Source organism: Anguilla rostrata, chromosome 11 (genome assembly GCF_018555375.3).
Source record: "Anguilla rostrata isolate EN2019 chromosome 11, ASM1855537v3, whole genome shotgun sequence".
Lineage (NCBI taxonomy): Eukaryota > Metazoa > Chordata > Actinopteri > Anguilliformes > Anguillidae > Anguilla > Anguilla rostrata.
Genome location: NC_057943.1, coordinates 17,199,321 through 17,220,102, shown reverse-complemented (window position 1 = coordinate 17,220,102; position 20,782 = coordinate 17,199,321). Strand labels below are relative to the sequence as shown.

General features: G+C 47.0%; 1 protein-coding gene across 5 annotated transcripts in view; it reads left to right on the top strand.

Annotated features, from left to right (window-relative positions):
* tmcc1a (transmembrane and coiled-coil domain family 1a) overlaps nt 1-20,529 on the top strand; it is a 65,580-nt gene extending 45,051 nt beyond the window's left edge. For 4 of the 5 annotated variants that reach the window (XM_064298364.1, XM_064298363.1, XM_064298361.1 and 1 more), the window contains 3 exons: nt 11,220-12,154; nt 14,436-14,571; nt 16,288-20,529. In XM_064298364.1, the coding sequence (XP_064154434.1) occupies nt 11,220-12,154; nt 14,436-14,571; nt 16,288-16,602 (1,386 nt within the window). In that variant the 3' untranslated portion in view covers nt 16,603-20,529. Of the gene's footprint in view, nt 1-9,670; nt 10,067-11,219; nt 12,155-14,435; nt 14,572-16,287 lie in introns of those variants that run through there. The other variant, XM_064298365.1, reaches the window with a different exon arrangement.
* Nucleotides 20,530-20,782: the final 253 nt, after the last annotated feature.

Here is a 20,782-nt window from a genome sequence, read left to right as displayed (position 1 = left end):
TGAGGTATGTCACACTATGTGTAACATAGGCTTAGAGTAATTCTATGGGAAATGGCATGTTTTTATAATGCCTCTATGGACCTTCATACATGGACTTCAGAGTGCAGAAGCACCTTCTGTTACACTGCTGGAAAACATGTGGGCTGCATTTAAAGCAACACTGAACCGGTGGACCATAGTATTTTAAGTTGTCCCTGTCCCTACAGTCTAGTGAGTAGCAGCACAATTCTTCTGAATAAGTCTCAGAATTTTATTTATTTATTTTTTTACAGCTGAGAGCTCCCTGGGTAGCCCTCTAAGCATGTGTGAGTTGCTGCCTCGAACCAACTAAGAAATTTATATTTTTATGACAATGTAATTTAGTCAGATTTACAGTAATTACAATTAGCCTGGTTTGGAAACATGAGGAATAAGTAATTTGTTTATAAGATTGTGATTAAATTGTATCTGTATAAAGAGGTGGTATGAACTCTTAACTAATGGACAAACTACAGTGGTCAATTTTCTGGCCACGGGTTTGAATGAGCACCATTGAACCTCAGTATTCCGCACTGCGCTGCTTCTGTTCCTGAGTTTATAGACGATAAACCGTCTTCATTAAGTGTGTGGAGTATAACCCGTGCACGTAAACCCCTCTGGCTTGTGTAATCCGTAGGTTCAGCCCTCAGGCTTGACTCTTAAATGCCACATTGCTGTAATGTGTGACTCTGAAGGACGAGGAATGTGAAATGAGAGGGACATCAGACTTGTCTGACAGGTGCATGACCTGATGTAGGGAGGATGTAAGAGAACAACCTGCCAAAAACACTGGAGGCCAAAAGGCACTCGTTCCTTAAATTGCATTACATTACATTACAGGCACTTAGCAGATGCTCTTATCCAGACAGACGCACAGTCGTGGGGAACATCAGCGTTGCACTCAGGAATACAAAAATGTGATATCACCAAGGCACAGAGGCCCATTAATAATCTATAAGTGTGATGTTAACTTAACAAACAACCATTTGTGTTGTAACAAAAGAAAGTACCAGCAAAAAGATGATCTGTCTTTGCATAGCTGTACCTGTAACATTATCCCAGAAGAAAATTCAAAAAAAGAACGATTCTCAAGAGGCTCAGGGGAAGCATGGTGCAGTCTGGAGAGGTGAGTCTTCAGTCTGTGTCAGAGGATGTGCAGGGTTTCTGCTCTCCTGACTGTGGTGGGAAGCTCATTCCACCACAGAACAGACAGGAGACATGGCCTAGAAGTGCAGACATGCAGGGGACCAGGCTCCCACTAGTAGCAGACCAGCGATTTCTGGTAGGTGCATTGGGTCTGATGATCTCACAGGACTGTCCTTTTAGTTGCCCAGTAGGGTATCTAAAATGGTCACCGGTCGCCACTGTCACCAGGGTTTTGATGCAAGCTGAAATAGTTAGCCAGTGGAGGGGGATGAGAAGGGACGTGACATGGCTGAGTTTGAGGTGGATGTAGATCAGATGAGCGGCAGCAGCCTGGATGAGCTGCAGAAGTCTGATGGAGACAGGGAGGCCAGCAGGGAGGAGGTTGCAGTAGTCCAGACGGGAGATGACCAGGGCCTGGAGTAAGAGCTGGGTTCAGTCAGTGGTGAGGAAGGGGACAGATTATTACATTTCAGGAATTTTGCAGGTGCTCTTATCTAGAGCGACTTGCGCAACTTAAACTCTTTTTATAGACGACCCATTTATGCAGCTGAATATTACCGAAGCAGTTTGAACCACCAACCTCTGATTTTCATTTATTTTTGTTTTTTTTTATTTTTTAGCCATACACAAGGTCATACAGAGCATGAATGATTAGTTCAGCCTTATTGATCTCCCTATAGCTGTGTAATTGCTTCATGTCTCCATGAAAAGTTGTCCATCAAGATGTGCAGGTGTTCCTGACTGTGGTATCACATCCCAAACAATCTTTTTTCTGTACCTTGGTTGCACTTTGTTCTTAAAGGATTTCAGTAAAGATTTCACTCATAGACTAATGTCTGTGATTAAGTATTAAAACCTGAATAATTTGTTGATTTTGACTACCAGGATTGGTGATTCTGGTGCTCTTGACTTCTGTTTGAAAGCAGCCCCTTGTTTTCAGCAGAGTGCAGATTAGAGAAATATATATTTTTTGGAAGCAGTCATTGTGTAGTTTATATCCATTTTGTCTTTCTGGCATTGAAAGTTTTGTTGTTACAAACTGCCACACAATTTCATTAACTGTATTAGCTCCACGCCGCGACACTACACAGCCCTGTTAGATCAAGCCATTAGGTGTTGCGTAAGCTGCCTTTCCTCTACACTTGCTCTGTGGGTCATATTGCTATTGCTGTTCCCCTCTCATTAATTCCCTCATTCATTCCCTCGTGACCCCCCCCCCCCTCACCCCCCCCACAGCAAGCGCACTATGCAGGGCTTTTGGCAGCACGAGCTGTGTGTTACCCTTGCTCTACTCCCTACTTCCCTTCTCCCCTAATTGGATGTGAGCGTGCACACACTCTCGTACATCTCTCTCTCCCCTCTCTTTGTCTTTCTCCTGCTGCTCTGGTCATATGACTGACTGCCTCATCTCATGGCTTTATACTTGAGGAAAAAGATGTCAGCCTACGATTGATTGGTTGCTTTTGTCCTTGAGATTGTTGATGACTTTGAAAACTTTTCATTCCTGCGCGCCTGTGCTTGGACCCTGTGCGACGGTAGTGAAATCATGGCCAGCTACAGCCCTGTGAGCAGGCTCATGCTGCTGTGCAGTCTTTATGCCTGCTGGTTGTGGGAGTTTATTGTGGAGCTAGCATCATAGCACAGTAGCCTCTATGTTCTCATGAAGCACTACCATTCTGCAAGTTTTTTTTTTTTTTTTTTTTTGTCCGCTGTCAAATGAGCTCTGGGGTTGTCCTGGCCCTGAAACTTTTTAGAATGAAAAGCCTCAACCCCCTCCTTCCCCTCCTTACTCTCTCACTTTCTCCTACGCTCTCTCTCTCTCTCTCACTCGCTCTCATTCTCTCTTTCTCTCACACACACTCACACTCACACACAGTCAGCCTATAGGGAACTGCCTTTCTGAAGAGCACTATGCAGGTTTTTGTTCTTTCTGCATTCATCCGAGAGCTTCCTGCTCGTTCAGCGGGCCGGGTGCTCTGAGGGGGCTCTGGAGGCGGCGCAGAGAGCTGCTGGCTCAGGGCGACGATGCCGGGAGGCCCCCAGTACCGCAGCGCTCCTCCGGACGGCCTCCCCCCCCCCCCCCGCCAGCCCCTGCGCGCCCCCCCCCGTGAACCCCTCCGCCGGGCCCCGGCACCGCGCCGCACCGCGCTGTAGCGGAAGGGCCTGCCCATGGAGGTCATTCTCAGCCTGGTAACTGCTGACTGTTCCTCTCAGCCTCTCAGACACGGCGCTGTGAGTGATGAGTAGCGCTGCGAGCGCGTGGGCCGAGGGGCTGTGTGTTTCACAGCTGTGCGCTACAGTGCGGTGGGGATGAATTGCGTGGGGGCTTCCTGCTGTGAGGTGTGTGATATCTGTTACTCTGTTGAATGTGTGTAATGAATGTGCGGTTACTGGTCTGTTGAAATACCTGAAACAATGGTAACTTTGTGCCAGTGTGGAGTTTTATTATCTCACGTTTCACTTTGACTTCATGATTATTTCCTAAATGGGTAGCGAGGATTTCCTCTTTTCAATCTGTCGTGATGTTAGGCATTGTGGCAGAACAGGAAAAGCAGTGATTGTTATTTCAGCAGGATCTGCAGAACTAGCTATTTTCGAAAGAAGTGAAGTCATGACAAATGATGAAGTCCATTGTTGCATGCGGCCTCAGGAAAGAGGTGAAAGGGATACAGCTTAGAAACCGCTGAACTGTGAAAAGGGGTCAAAAATCTTGTGACTTCTGATGGATCTGAGTCTGGATGGGCTTTTTGAGACATGTCACGGCTCAAAGTGCGAGTTTTAGCATTGCGAGCGTTTGAATGGCAAGGCAGTGAAAAGGTTCGTGTTTTTGTGTTGTGTTGTAGTGTTTGCTTTAAGAGGGGCCCGCTTTTTAATGCCTGTGTGAGTTCTCCTTTGAGAAAAGGAAAAAAAAAAAAAAGCCTTTCTGGCCAACTCCTGTGGGGAGAGAGTTTGGCCTGGAGTGTGAGCGCGCATAGCTGCATGCCCAGTGCCACGCACAGTTATGTAATTGTCCATAAATGCTGAATGGAGGCCATTGTTGCCAGATTTCCTCCACTTAAAAAACAAAAAACAAAAAGGGATTTCCATTTAAAAAGTGGCCTTTTGTGCAAATATTAGGGCCGGCTTAATTTGGCTCGGGCCTCCGTTAGTTCAGGCAGGAGGGGAAATGACACTCGGAGATGAGAGGAGGGCCCTTCTGGGGCTAGAGAGAGTCTCCAGCCTCAATTAAAGCACGCACACCGTCTCCTGCTCACTTCCTGTCAGTCTGCACCGGTCAAACAGACCGCTCGGGGGACATTTTATATTGCAGGGTTCTTATTGATCTGGGTGCTACCGGGTTTGCCTGGATTCCGTCATTTTTCTCTCGTTTTATTTGTCTTGCCATGGAGGCTCTCAGACAGGACTATTTATTCAAATGTTAATTAAAATGTAAATTGCAGACCTACCTGCCTGTGTTTCCTTGCATACAGATGTTTCCTGGTGTTACGTTTGACGTTGTGATTTTTAGATTCTCAGAGCAAAATCAGTGCTGGTATCAGTCTTCCATGATAATTGTTGCCTTAAACGTAGACACTGTATGTTATATATAGAGTAATAATTGGCCATTTTCAGAGAACACTTACATGAAAGTGCAGAATCCAATCTCCTGTTCCCAGCCGCCTTGCTCTTACTGTAGGGATTAGAGCTAATCGGAGGAGGCCTGTCCTGTACCCAGCGTTTCGGCACATGTAACCCTGGGCCTGTTTTACATTTGTTGTGCAACGGCTGTTTTTCTGCCCAAAGGGCATCGTCTGTGATGTGAGGAAAGCCGGTTACCTCACCACCAGCAAAACAAGGGCCTGTTCACATGAAGGCCGAGCGGAGTAATGCGCCTTAGCCTTAGCCCTAGCCCTGCCCCTAAATCCACAGGCCCCTCTCCTCTCGGTCCCACCATTAATCTGATCCGCTCCTGCTCTGTGAGTCACTGGGAGAAAGCCGTGTCTCACGCCTGAATGGCAGGAGAGTTAGCGCCGCTGACTGGGCGAGAGACCAGTGCGATGCTGTAGCTGCGGTCTGCGGCGATTCTGATTCTGCGGGGCTACGCTGAGCTCCTCACAGCTATGAGCGCAGCTGAGGAGCAGAGTCAGGCAAGTGCAGCACTGAGCTGCAGAGGGGCAGGGCTGGGTGCCGGGCTGGGTGCCGGGCTGGGTGCAGGGCTGGGTGCAGGGCTGGGTGCTGGGGGCCCAGGCCATGTCCTCAGCCCTGCATCTGCAGGCCCTTTAAGAGGCTGGCTGATGCTGAGTCTGTGGGTGATGGATCCTGTTCTGCAGTGGCTGTGCTGCAGGTTGGCAGCAGAGGGAGAGGGAGCTGAGCGGGGAGGGCTGGCCTGTGCTGGGCTGGGCTGGGATGTGATCCATCAGGGAGGCGCTGGGCTCTATATCTGCTGCCGCAGCAGCGCTGAGCACAGGCCGTCCTGCCTGGAGGCTGCAGCTCCAGAGGTAGCGTGAGGCTGACACAGATACAGTGCTGTGTGTGTGTGTGTGCGTGTGTGTGTGTGTGCACGCTGAACGAGACTAGAGTGGAGCTAGGGAGCCCAGGACCATGCAGTGCTGTGAGTGCTGGCGGCGGCAGCGGGAATGTTTGTGTGCCACACCTGCTCCTGCTGCGGACGGCCACTGTGGAGCCTCAGCCAGGTGAGATCGGCAAGACGGAGAGAGAGAACAGAGGGAAAGAAGGAAGTGTGCAGGAAGAGTGAGTGGGAGTGTTGTGGCAGGAGGAGAAAGAGAAGTGACTGTCCCGTCTAGGATGGTAACTTTTTTGATTCTCTTGCTGGCTGCATAGCTTGTTTGTCGTTCTCCTAATCTGTAGCTGTGGTTGTGTGAGATGTTTGTACTCAACGAATCAGACGTTTGAATATTCTCTGTGGAACCAGCATGGCTGCTCTGTATTATTCAGTCAGATTAGGCAGCACACATACTGCAAAAGCTCATGTTAAGATCATAAGAGTCACAAAAGTGAGAAGTTAAGAAATGAGAGCTTGAAATAAGAATTGAACGAGGTTCTGAACAGACCATAGCCTCTCTGACGGAGGGGCCAGTTTATCCCGCCATTTGAATTGCTGGTGTAAAAAGTGTTATTTTGCCTAGTCGATAATAAAGCTCATCTCCCAAGCGCAGCTCTTATGTTAGTTTTAGTGTCCACAGATGCTTTAGAGTAAACAGATGGTTGGAGGGTGTCCGTCTAACTAGCCAATACCAGCTTTAAGTCTTGAGGTGTTTTGGATGTAAACATGCCGTCTGACAGAACTGTTCAGTTCATTGTCAAGGTCAGGTGTAGCTGCCAGCTCTGTGCTGTTGTGTACATGATGTGCCGGAACTCATTTTGGGATTGTATTATTTTGTTCCCTTTTCACCATGTTTTTATAGCTCTGTGGACAGCCGGAAGCTCCTGTGCTTTCAGCTTGTTTCATTCTTCACATCCAGTAAATCGGTAGATAATTTTCTGCCCATTGTTTCATTCCTAAGGAAGTGTTTTTATGTGCTTCATGTACACACAGAATTAGAGATACATTCTACCTGCAACCATTGCACCTGGTAGTGGGATGTCAGACCTAATCTGTGATGTGAAGATCACTGAATTTTTTTGTTACGTTTTGGCTGGAACACTGCATCCTGTTCTATCCACGAAGCAAGCCCCCTACATCCTGTCAGCTGATTCACCAGGAAGTACAACTGCCTGATTCATGTGCCTGACACGTTAGCTCTCTACCCTGGGGCTCATTTTTATTTTTATTTTTTTAACAAAAAAAAAAACAACTATTTAGCCTTCACTGCTGCAGTAGCTCGCTGGTTCAGATATTCAGAGGCTCGAGTTATTAAGAACTTATTCATGCCTTTAACAAACACTCCCATGCCTTTCCCTGAGTGAACTGTGTAAACTTTGTTTCCTTAAGTAAACTACTTTCTGCTGTCTAGGTTTACCTGATGGTCTTGTCTGTTCTATTTGTGCTTTTTCACAACGAACTATTTTGCATATTCATCACATGGGTCTATATTGGGAGGAAGCGATGCAGGTTATAGACCACGTTCAGGCATCCGTTTAAAAGTTGACTTCTGGTTCTTGCTTTGTGCATTTACATTTTCTCTTCCTCCCTCTTCAAAGCTCCTCAGGATTGGTTTTCTTAAATACAAACACCCAAGTTCAGCCTGCTGTGACTGGGCAGTATTGCGTGTTGTCAGTTAGTGTGGGTGGGCGTGAGAAGGCGGGTGTGAGTCAGCGGAGGCAGACTGCCTGCACTTGATCAGTGCAGCGGCTTGATCGGCTTGAGCCTGCTGTGACTTGGGCTGGCTCTGGGCTGTGAGCTCTGGCTGTGACTCTGGGCTGTGATCCGGGCGGAGCTCAGGCTGTGAGCTGGGCTGTGAGCTCTGGGCGAGCTCTGGCTGGATCTCGGGCTTGCTGGGCTGTGAGCTCTGGGCTGTGAGCTCTGGGCTGTGAGCTCTGGCTGTGAGCTCTGGGCTGTATCCGTGTACTCTGGGCTGTGAGCTCTGGGCTGTGATCTGCTTGCTCTGGACTGTGACTGGTGTGAGCCGGCTGGAGCTCGGGTGAGCTGGCTGAGCTCTGGGCTGGAGCTCTGCTGTGATCTGGCTGTGAGCTCTGGGCTGTGACTGGCTTGATCTCGGGCTGTGAGCTCCGGCTGTGATTCTGGCTGTGATCTGGGACGGCTGGAGCTCCGGGCTGTGATTGCTGTGAGCTGGGCTGTGAGCTCTGCGGCCGTGTGAGCTCCGGCGTCCGGGGGCTGGCGGCTCGGCTGTTTGGGCTCTTGGGCTGAGCTCGCTGGACTCCAGTGTGATCTGGCGGGCCAGGCCTTCTGTCTCCAGACTACTTGCTGTCTCACAGCACAACGGACTCGTGCCTTAGCTTCTTGAGTCGATTACGAAGCTTGCAAGTCTCAGTGTGCTGGGGAGATGAGCTTCTGAGATTTTTCATTGTTCAACTGTTTGATTTTAGGTATCGCTGTAGATGTTAAGTGTTGTATGACTTGAACTTAGGAAAAGCTATACCATGCTAACCAATATAATGGGCCACTACAAGGTAGGGTCTCTGAAGCTTTCTTAAGGCACCTGAGGGTATGATGTCAGCATTCAGTAATGCAGGCCAGGCAGTATGGCAGTTGCCTCTGTGTGTGAGTCATCACCCTGTAACATGAGGACGTTAAAGGTGTTCGGGCAACTGACATGGCAGGTCTTGCACAGTTGTGTGTAAGCATGGTTGTTTTATAGAAACAATGTTTTGTGCAATATTGTGATGTTCTCACTGCATCCTTATTAAACTCGCCTTTCCCTCTCTATTGAAGTGTACTCAAGTTCACAGTAAACAGCTGGTCATTCAACTAAATGTACTCTTAAGCAATCCAGCTTTAACTTGAGACAGTCACTGAACTGGAACCTCCGAGTCTTCTGCTTGATTCAACATTTGCATTACCGCCATTAAGCCTACGCTCTAATCCAAAGCAGCTTGCTTAGTTTCTATGCGCTGTCTGTTTATTCAGTTCCATGACCATTATACTGCAGTGCTACCTTGCGTTCGCTGCCGTGTGCAATTTATTCACTTTATTAGAGCAGATTTGTGTGAATACATTGACCTGCCAGATCATTTTTACGTGGTGTGCAGTTGTGCCTGTGAACGCAAAACTGGGCAAAAATGGTCGCCTAAAATGGATGTACTGCGCTGTGTTTAATATTTTTTTATATAATGTTTTATGTTAGTATTAGTGTATGCTCTTTAGTAACATTTTCAGATGACATGTTATCCATATACAGCTGGCTCACGTTTAAGGCTCGTATGGTATCATATGAAACACGTGCGTAATTCAAATTATGGCAAGCTATCTCCCCTTATCAACTCTAAGCAGTATGAGCTGCATGGACGTATTCAGAAAGCCAGTTAGGGTAATAGACCTTGATTACCTCGATTACCCTCTGATATTGAAATTGCAAGACGTGTACATTTTGTATTAAAATTACAACAAATTGCTAGAAAATCGCTGCAAAGCTTGTCCATTATAAATGTGTTGTGACTCCTTTTTGAACACTGTATGATGGTGTTGGTGGTCAGTTGTAGCTTTATTGCTGGTAGAATTTGAAAGCTGTACCGGGAACAAAAAAAACTTGCATGTATATATCATTACATTCATTGCAGTTTGGTTCATCTTTCGTGGAAAGAAACTGGTAGTGAATACCCCGTTTAGTTGCCGTTTTCGACATAAAACAGTTCCATATTTCATTCATGAGACAGTTCGTGCAGTGACGAGCTGTATGAGAAATTGAAATTCTTTGTTTTCTACTTCGACTTTTTGCTTCCATAGGATTTTGCCTTCTGTTAAAATATTTTTTGTTCTGATTTTGTTAGCTGGTGGTGCAGCATATCATCGCGGTGTTAAATGAAAAAGTTACTATTCATCATTTTAAACAAGGTATCGCATACCAATTTGGAATGAGAATGACGATGTAATAAAGGGAAACCCCTACCAGTGGCCAGGCGAAACTGGCAGAACTGGACCAGCAGTGAGACCAACCTCATAAACTCGTTCATATTAGTTAGCTGACAATAGATTGGGTGATATGATCTCGCAAACGCCCTCTTTTGTCCTGCAGTCGGTGAGGCAATATAATCTTGGTGCGCTCAGAATTGGTCAGGTATTGCCATTCGCGCTCTCGGAACGCCGCCTTCATTTGGTTGAAACTGACGCGTTTCGGAGCGTCTGTCGGTTTCGTATCCGCTTTCAAAACAAATTACTTTTTCTAAGACACATCGGTGCCTTGGAAATCGGAAAAGAGGGTTTCTAAATGAGATCGGTAGTTATGTTCTTCATCCGAATAGGAAAATGCACTGGAAACTGTTGCTTCGTCTAAAAAAGAGAAAGGTGAGACTGCTTTTCTGCGTTTGTTTTTGTACTTTCCCGATGCAGGTGCAATTATTAATTTTGATTTAGTGGATTGCAGTAACGACAGGCTACTCAATAAAAACGCAACGATTCGTCTTCCTGAGTCGGCAGACTTTTGCTGTTTTGCTAGTTGGCCAATCGTAGCCACAACCTATTTTTACTGATAATAGTGATAAGTTTTCCACGCGACAAGTTTTTGAGTTATAGTGTTTGTGGACCTTGTTACCGTATTTGCTTACTTTATTTTAGAGAATCTTTCGCTAACATGTCGGGGTTTTCCCTGTTACGGCATACGATTGCTAATCCGATGGCTAATTAACGAATGTTAATTCGCATTTATATCGCCACTAGCTGCTTAACTTAAGGTATTCATTAACGGGTCAAAAACGGCACAGTCAAAGGTTATTGATTACAAAGATTGGCTCGGATTCTCGTGCAGGTTATCTTTCGTCTGTTCAGAGTTAAACGGATCACGACTGTAATAATCAATTCAGCGGCTAATTCTTCTGGATAAACTTCCGAAAGTGGAACTCCTGCGTAATTGGATATTTATTCTAAGTGGAATGTCTAATTATTATATTTTTAATACAAATGATTAACGAATACATTCATTTCTTAAAAGCAGCTATAAAAATCTGGAGAGCATATTTCTGCAGTGAGCTATGCAAAGCTACAAAAAGTGTTCAGTTTTCAGACCTAATGATGAACGCTATGTCAAACTCATTTGGTCATTTTCTAGCCTGCTTTTTTTAACTGTAGTAGTTACAGATTATTAAATCAACAGAGTAACTTTTTATTATACCGATAGCTGTGCATGGTCGCTGTCAAATGAACCTAAAAAATCTTAAATGGTCGAGAACATTTATCGACTGCAGCTGCATTTGTATGTTGCAAGCAGAACAACAGGGAATGACAATGTCTCATTCTGTTTAACTTTTTTTAACATGATGTTTGTGGAGGTTTAACGTACAGCGTGCTTCCCAGAAAAGGCTGACCGGAAAGCCTATCATCTGACCGAGTGGGGATTCTACGCTAGACGAGGTCTCGTCCAGTTACGCGCATCAGCGGATGGCGGGCGGCGCCCCGCGGAGGTTTCTTCCAGTCTCACGCTGTCTCTCCTCCCCCTCCTCAGATCGAGCGGCTGGAGGTGAGTGGCCTGGCGCAGCCGGCCAGCGCGCTAGCCTGCGGCGCTGATGGCTCCTACGCGGTGGACGTGGTGGACAGCACGCCGGACCCGCAGCGCACCAAGCAGGCCATCACGCATCTGCAGCAGAAGATCCTGCGGCTCACCGAGCAGATCAAGATCGAACAGACGGCGCGCGACGACAACGTGGCCGAGTACCTGAAGCTGGCCAACAACGCCGACAAGCAGCAGAGCGCCCGCATCAAGCAGGTCTTCGAGAAGAAGAACCAGAAGTCTGCGCAGACCATCCAGCAGCTGCAGAGGAAGCTGGACCACTACCACCGCAAGCTGAGGGAGGTGGAGCACAATGGCATCCCGCGCCAGCCCAAGGACGTCTTCCGGGACATGCACCAGGGCCTGAAGGGCGTGGGCGCAAAGGTGACAGGCTTCAGCGAGGGCGTGGTGGACAGCGTGAAGGGCGGCCTCTCCAGCTTCTCCCAGGCCACGCACTCGGCGGCCGGGGCGGTGGTGTCCAAGCCGCGGGAGATCGCCTCGCTCATACGGAACAAGTTCGGCAGCGCGGACAACATCTCGGGCCTGAAGGACTCCCTGGACGAGTCGCAGGGCGAGGACGGCTCCCGGCCGCTGGGCGGATGCGGCCACCTGCAGTCCAGCCCCAGGTACGGCAGCGAGGACGACTGCTCCAGCGCCACCTCGGGCTCCGCCGGCGCCAACAGCACCACCGGGGCCCCCGGGGGCCCCCCCAGCTCCAAGACCAACGCGCTGGACAGCACGCAGAGCTCAGGTTTCGACGCGCTCTTCCACGAGATTCAGGAGATCCGTGACACTCAGAGCCGTCTGGAGGAGTCGTTTGAGAGCCTCAAGACGCACTACCAGAAGGACAACACCTTAATCATGGAGGCCCTGCAGGAAGAGCGCTACAGGTAACTCTCCTCTAATAACATCACAGGCTCAGTCTGCGTTTCTACTCACAGGCATGTAGGCAAATACTGCATGTTGTAATTAGCAACTGGACTGAGAGATATTTGTGCAGTATATTAATATTTGCTTGAATAGATCTAGAATTTATGTATTTATTTACGGTATAATGGGCTGAAAATGAATTTGTAATAGAAATGTAGTCATTAATGAGCATTTGATGGAAAAAAAAGTTTAGTTCAGGAAAATAGTGCGTCTCCATTTTAGTATTCTTTGAAAGCATCTCGTCAGGGAATGCTGGCAGTGTGGGAGGGCAGTGTGACTTTAACGCAGCAGGGATTGCTCATTGTACAGTTTTGATCACTGGAGACGCACACATGGCCTACAGGTAGAGGCTCCAGGCTACAGTCACTCTGCTGTTTCATCAGCTGTTTGATCCAAAAAAAGAGGCTGCAATTCAAAGTCTTTGTTGTCCTCTTGTGGTTTGTACCAGGACGTGTTTAGACCAGTCTCTGCCTGTTGAGTGTACATGAGTGGGTGAACATGGAGAGGCTCCCTGTTGAGTGACGCTAGCAGGTTTCTGCAAAGAGCTGTGCTGTACAGTGTGTGCTGTGTTAGACACAGAGTCATCTGGGCAGGGTCCAGTGCTGCTGTTGCACAAACAGCTGTGCACCTGCAAGAGGAAATGACATCATTGCTGTGAGTCACCGTGGCTTTAATGGAATGGTGAAGAGGCACCCGGGCACACACACACACACACGCGTGCACACACACACAACCTCCTGCACAGCCCTATTGGTCTTCCTCCCCATTGAACACTGTCATTGCAGTATTTCAAAATATTACAAGAATTGTTATCAACTTAACACCATGCAAAACAGCCTGTTTTAACATTCCCATTATTGTCTGCAACAAAAGATGATATGCCTAGTATGCTTCATTCTCAAGTGATAGCCTATTATCAGGAGAGATGATGGGTTGTTATAGTTGTATGGTTATGACAAAACATCGGCTGATTAAAATAAAATCATTTTCTTCACTTTGTTAATTAGGGAGTTATTTTCTTTTGGTGAGTATCAGTAATATGTATCTGTTATCTGAAACATGACTGTAAGACAGGTCATTTAAAAATCAGAGTAAGCTCAGTGCCTTTCATTCTACTGAGTGAATGTTAAGAATGTTCACTAGTTGCTCAGCTGGAAGACAGCTTGGATGGTCTGAGCAGAATCATGGTATAGCCTAGATGCCCTACTTAGCTTACAGTCCTGTAGCAGTATGGATATTCATTCTGGCTAAATTTGTCACAGCGTCAGTGTGTACAGTAGGCACCTGGGAAGATGTCTGTCATTGCTGGGCTGTTTGTATGTCCACACATTTGCCTCAGTGTCAGGGTATTGATACCTATTCAGATGTCTGTTAGTCTTGTGGTTCACACTCTTGTAGGTGAATTAAAGTGTCAGAGAATGTAAACATCTCTGGATTCCTTTTTTGTTGGTAGATATATATAGTATAGCTTTATTATTAAAGATTCCAGTGTAGATTTCTGTTACATGGGGAAAAAGATGATACTATTAAAATCTACAGATATATGACCAACACTTGCACTTAAATCAGTATTTGGACATTTGTACTCTCGTCAATTTGTCCAGGGTCAAGGAAAATTTTACCTGGTGGAATGATGGATGCTGTTGGTTGATGATTAATCTGCTCAGATACTGATTGCATGCGAGCCTCCAGATGTGCTGCACACCGTGAGCGGTGGACTATGACTTTCCGTTCAGCGAGGAGATGATAAAGCTCTCAGGGGGAGAGTTGGTAGGATCCATTTCAATCCAAAGCCTTAGGCCTAAGGCCTACTGCTGTATTTTATTTATCCGTTAGCAAAATCCAACATGAGAAGAAATGACCATCTGCCATTGTCACATTTTTAAACAGTAAACTAATGGTTAATTGTAGTGGCCACACATCCTATATGAGTCATTTGAAACTGGGTAGTCACAGGTCTGATTGGTCTGCACTGCTGGTGGTATGTGTATCGCACATGGGATTGGTCATCACTGCCCGTGGTTTCTGTCTGTCACAAATGCCTTGGTGCTGTTGTATGGGGTTAGAGACTGTAGGAGAGTTTCAGGGACAAAGGGATACATACTATCCCAATGATGAGCCTGTTTGTTCGACTCTAATCCTAATTACGGTTTGCTAGATCAGGTCGTGCGTGCGTGCCTGCCTGTGTAGTGTACAGGTAAAGTTGTGCTGCCGCTGACTCTGACCCATGTATGTGTGCAGGTGTGAGCGGCTGGAGGAACAGCTGAATGACCTGACTGAGCTCCATCAGAACGAGATCCTCAACCTGAAGCAGGAGCTGGCCAGCATGGAGGAGAAGATCGCCTACCAGTCATACGAGCGAGCGCGGGACATCCAGGTGAGGCAGCAGAGCAGAGAGCGGCCCTTATTTACCACTCTAGGGTTCAGTGCTAATGGTGAACACTTCCTCCCAATATCCGAGCTCACGTGCAGGTATGACCTCTACCTGCAAACACATCAGATCAGGAAGTTTTCAGCAGGGAAGAAAACTGGCTTTACTTCCTCTGCTTTATTTACTGAGATGTTATCCTTATCATACTAACAGCTAATCCTGGTAATACTGTTGAGTTGTGTTTATGGTGCCCTGTTTGACTCCGCTTCTTGTTATTGTTCAGTATGTCATGATTACCTAGAAGGGATCATACCATATCACACCTCCCTGTACCCTAGCACATAGTGCGCTGATAATTTCCTTATTGCTCAGAGCTGGTGGTAGTACCATGATACTCTCTCTACAATGGGTTGTCCATCTGTTCATTATATTTCCTTTATGTTGACCTATTTAACACGTGAACCCCAAATATGTCATAGTGGGGTCGGTTTGGACCTGGACACATGCATCTCAATAAATGTAGCAAATTCCTCATTACTAGCTGTTTTGTTTCCCCAGAAGCCTACATGCAGTACTGGTTCAGCAGGAAATAAGAAGTGAATTAAAGTAGGGTGAGGATAACAGCAGGTTGGACTGGAGTTTATAGTCACGTTTTGCCTGTGCATTCCATTAATAAAGAAATGTGTTTTGAACAACAGACTGCATAGGAAACAGACTTTAGGCCGGTAGAGTCCGAGTGGGCTTTTATAATGCAGTGACATTTTATGGTCTCTGAGTTATTTTGGTGTATTTTACCCGTACAGTAATCTTGCTTTTGTCTATATTATCAGCAAGCACGCTGTTTATCAGCATTCACAAATGTAATAAAGTGCTAAAGTAGCTGCCATAAAGCTGCGGGCTGCCTGCAACCTCTCGGTGTCAGTGGGTGGAGCTACAGGTGTGCTTTTGGATGATGTAATGCTGGTTTGAATGTTATCAACTGTAGAACAAGAATGACCGGAACACCCAGAAGGCCTGGCAGTGCACCAGTGCAGTTAATTGTCCTGGTCTCTGTGGCATTTGATGACAGGGTAGAGCAGGAAAAGAACAAATACAAGCACTATTGTCTCTAGGAATGGGAAAGAAACGATAGAGCATTGAAAGCGCTGGTTTATGTTGGCAGTGATGACGCTAGCATGAGATTCTTCTCTGCTCTGTGGGTGTGTGTGTGTGTGTGTGTGTGTGTGTATGCATACACTTGTATGTGTGTGTGTGTGCATCTGTGTGTTTGTGTGCACACGCGCACATGTGCATGTATGTGTGGTGTGTGTGTGTGAGAGAGAAGGACAGAGGGGGGAGGAGTGGAGAGAATGTGGGTTGTGGCCTGCCGTACCTGGCACTGCCAGCAAAGATGATATGTGCCTCTCAGTGGCCGAACTCAGACTTACACACTCAAATTGTCTTGATTTAAAAAATAAAAATAAAAAATCCATTGCATCATTGTATATTTGCTTTTACCTAAGTCTATATAAATTGCTGTAATATGAACTGAACATTAGTACAAATCTACAGGTGTGGCAGTAGTTGTTAAGAGTAGCTGAAATCTCATTGGTGGGGGTTGTTCTGAGCCTGTACTGGTCAGTGCTCCTCATAGGTGGATACTGTGTGAGCCGATGTGGCTGGGCGCAGGTGCGGCCGGTGGTACCGCGCAGGCTAACCCGCGCGTCTCTGTCCTTCCCGCAGGAGGCGCTGGAGGCCTGCCAGACGCGCATCTCTAAGATGGAGCTGCAGCAGCAGCAGCAGCAGGTGGTGCAGCTGGAGGGGCTGGAGAACGCCACGGCGCGCACGCTGCTGGGCAAGCTGATCAACGTGCTGCTGGCCGTCATGGCCGTGCTGCTGGTCTTCGTCTCCACCGTGGCCAACTGCGTGGTGCCGCTCATGAAGACGCGCAACCGGACCTTTAGCACTTTCTTCCTGGTGGTCATGTTGGCTTTCCTGTGGAAAAACTGGGACGCCATCTCGGGGTACATGGACCGCTTCCTGCAGCCGCCCAGATAGCCTGCCGCGGGACTCGCCGGGCGCACCGGGTGGCGGGAGAATTCTGACGACAGGACAACTGGGCACAGACCACGCAGGGGGCGGTCCGAGAAGAGAACGGTGGCCCGCCTTCGTTTTTCAAGGAAAGGAGTGAATCTGTTTACATTTTGGAGAAAAAGTTCTTTCTTTTCTTGCAGGACGCATTGTAATACATTTCTTCATTTCTAGAAATTCATCAGATTTATTGTTTATTATTATTATTATTATTATTATTATTATTTTATTTTGTTGGATTACATGTAGCATTAAGTTTCTCACGCGCTGGTGTCTCTGCTGGAGGTGGGGTACGCGCCAGCGGGAGAGCACACCGGAATCGGCCCCTCGCTGTGAAGAGCGAGCACATTCCAGAGAGGCGCCGGGGCCGCTCCCCGCCGCGGGCCGAGCCGCGAGGGGGCGGGGGCGCGGGCGACGCAACGCAGGGCGACACTCGGCCAAACCCACCTCACATGCGTTTGAGTTTTTACTTTTCTTTTTTTTTTTTCTCTTCACTCCATTGAGCTCGGAGACGGAAGGAGGACGACGCTCCGTTTTCTCCCGGGGGAAAAAAAATAAACGAAGCAAAATGAAAAAAAACGGACGATAAAGTCAGACGAACATACTTGAAGAGCGTCACGCTCAAAGACTCTCAGTGCTTCCGTACTGTTTCTATTAGTGATGGATTTGAGTCGTTTTTAGTTCTTTTTTATTTTTTAAAGAAATAAATAAAACGCTGTTTTAAAAGGAAGTAATGAGTGAATAATTGAAGGCGCGTGGGAGAGAAGGGTAAAGCGCGGAGCCTGTCGGTCACCGGGGCATCAGAAAGAGGCCGTGCGCGTGTTAGCGCTCTGCCCTGGCTGCAGCGGAGTTGGCGGGAGGCTGTGTCAGCCTGCTGCTGCAGTGTTACGCCCCGCGGCTCTGCACTCACACACTGCTGCCTTCCCCGCGCTCATCGCTCTGCGCGCTCTGTGCGCTCTCTGGCCTGCGTCTCGCTGTCCTGCGTCTGGCCTGCGGTGGCTCACGTTCTGCTTGCTGCCATTTTGAATTTCCCACCGGTAGGAAAATGAGGGTGCTGAAAAGCGTAGTGTGGTCTGGTGGTGCCATGGCCGAGGGGTCTCGTGTGAAGTTGTGTGGTTAGGCTCCTCAAGTAGTTTCTCTTTTTGCGGGGTGCTTAGCAGTTAGGGCAGGGGGTGGGGTACGTTTTGGACGCCTTTGAGCCGTTAGTGGTCTGGAGGGTAGATTCATGCTCAGTAACGGAAATGAGCCAGGGGTCAGAGTATTGCACAAATGGCTCCGCCCCCAGTGTCTCAGCATTACATTCAGGAGCTCATAGGGAGCACATAGTGGACATGGTTGGACTTCACTCCTCAGTCATGACAGGAGACCACAGGGGTGTTCAGTCAGAGGCAGGTGACTGTATTGGCCACTGTATTCAGGCACGTACAGGCCTTTTCTGTAGGGTTAGGAAACTCAGGCATCCTCTCCCTCCATCGCCCTGTTCTGTACGCTGGCAGTGGCTAAGAGTGCCTCCCCAGATGCTTACTCCAGCTGGGGGCCCGAGTACAGCCTTTCTCTTCATCATCCTTCGTGCCAAAAGAAGTCTTACATCAGATCCATGGTTTTATGAAGATAACCTTTCCAATTTGACCCGACTACTGTTTGTTTACAAAGAAACCTTGCACTGTTCCATGAGTTAAAATGGAAAAAGTTATTTTTGTATTTTTCAAGAGTACACATACATTCTCTTGTGGGTCTCCGCTTCATGTTGTCCATAAATGTACAGAATTCTGACCATAAATCCAGGTCGACTCCCACTGAAGGCTGTCCTCCCATTCAGCAGTGATGTTGTGCTAGCACCCCCGCCCCCCACCACCAACCCCCCACCCCAAAGCCTGACCTCTGAGCGAACTCCCGCCTCTCCGCTCTGCATTTTCCGCTCGACCTTTCTTTGGCCACCTGCGTGACGTGGCCGTACTGGGCCTGTTGTGCAGGCTGTAGTGTGGCTGCCCTGCGAGTGTGTGCGCCAGGCTGCTTATGCATCCAAAATGGACTGCCACACTGGAGCGCACACATGCGTATAATCAGGATATACCGTAGGTGCTAACGTCAGCAGATCCTCCTCAGATATGGTTTCATCAGTGCAGACGGTGATGTCGGTGGGCAGAGTTTGTTTTTCAGTGTTGTGCAGAAGCCAGTGCTCTTTCTGGTGCTTCCAGTGACAGGCTTGTTTAGTGACGGGCAGTGGTCCTGCTGTGCTCTCACCATGTGGGATTAGTGAGGGTGGAGGGGTAATGAACAACTCCAGTGCCTTTTGTGTTTTTTTTATAAAAGTGTGTGAATAATAAAGTGGAGCATTCCTGGTTTACCTGTTGAGACAGTATCTTTTTTAAAAACAAAACATTTTTTGTGAAATTTATGATTATTGTGCATTGTTGCCCATGATCTCTTGCCTGCATATGATTCTGTCATGGTATTTACAGTACAGTACAGCATTTGCCAAAAAAATATTGTAGAAATGACGAATATTGAAAATATAACTCCCTCTGAAAACATACATCCATCAAGATAACTTTTTTCCTCCCCAATTTTTTTTGTTCCATACCACCTCATGTACTACATTAGATCTATCTTGAGTCAGTACTTCGTTATTTAAATCAATGCCTGTGGTTTTGGTTCTGATGTGACAGTGCAGGGTACCCTGTGCTGTATGTTCAGTATCAGACAAATACAAAATAAGGTTCTGTGGCTGTTCACTCAACTCTCAAATGCATACTGTATGCTGCATACTGTGAGACGCATACTGTGTGATGCATACTGTATGATGCATACTGTGTGATGCATACTGTATGGGTTTGCAGTGGTCTTGAGGGTAAATTCTGTGTTTCCTGACTGGTGGATTCTGACCCTTTCAAAGACTTATACAATGGATCAAAGTGGTTATTGGGTTCTATTAAGTCGTTTGGTGAAAGGGTTAAGCTCTTAGAGGTGTGTGTTCGTGCGTGTGTATGCATTGAGGAAAGGACATTGTGAGGTATTCAGCCGTTTGTGCCAAATCTAAAATTGAAGCATCTCCATTCAGAGCGTGCGTCACATGCATCGCTTGTGTTCCTATGTTCCTATGTGCTTGCCCCTGGCTCATGCGTTATTTTTTCCTGTCTTGCATTAGGGTGCAGGAAAGCAACTGCCTCATTGCACAGTATTTTGAAAATGGCCTGTTTGGCCTAACTGCCTATAGTAAAAACTCTTGTTTGATTAAATTGGACATAAAATTCATGACGCACTGAGTAAAGCTGAGTAAATAAATTTGAATATTTTGCATACTTTTTTTTTTTTTTATTGTTTTATGGCCATATGGCAATTTGTTTCTCTCTGTGACCTTTAGAGGTCTGAGAATGAAATACTGCTCATAAGTTATTTTTAGTATTTTGGTATCAAATACTAAATGGGATTTTAATTATTTCCAAATATAGCTCTAAAAGGCCAATAAAAAAAGATACTGTCTCAAAATTTGCATTTTTTGTTGTCTTCACTGCGACACGCTGTTTAACCAAGGAAAGTCATAACTTGGAGAGCCTCCTAGTGGCGGCGTGTTGATTTTAATAAGTATTGAGGAAATCAAACTAGTCCTGTACATGTGCGTGTTGTGTGCGAGGTGGTTCAGTACCATTAGTAGGTGTCTCTTTAAGCCCTGAAAGTGTTCTCGCCTGTTATTTGACTCACAAACACGGGTTGGAAGTATGGTGAAAAGAAAATAAATTGCTTGTGGAAGTAACATTAGTTTTAGAGTCAAAGCTGCTAATTGTAAAAGGAAGCTTACTGAAGATTTATATTGATGTCCTGTTCCAGTCTGTCACAAGATTTATGTGGCTGTTTCCATGTACAATAAAACCGAAATAAAGACCTCAGCTGTTACTTCACATGGTCTTTCTCATTGTTGCGGCTTTAGGTCTCGCGGTGGCGAAGCGCTCGCCCTGCTCTGCTGTTGAGCGTAGAGCTGGCGGCTGTGTCAGGTGTCTGTGAGACTTCCTGTGGTGATTTGGAAGACTGTGGTCTGGGTAGCGTCCTCCCACTCACATGCCAGCAGTGCTTCATGCCAGTAGTCAGTGCAGATGGTATAGTGGGAGGGCTGATCACACAGACTGATGCTTTAGTGTCTCTAGGCTTT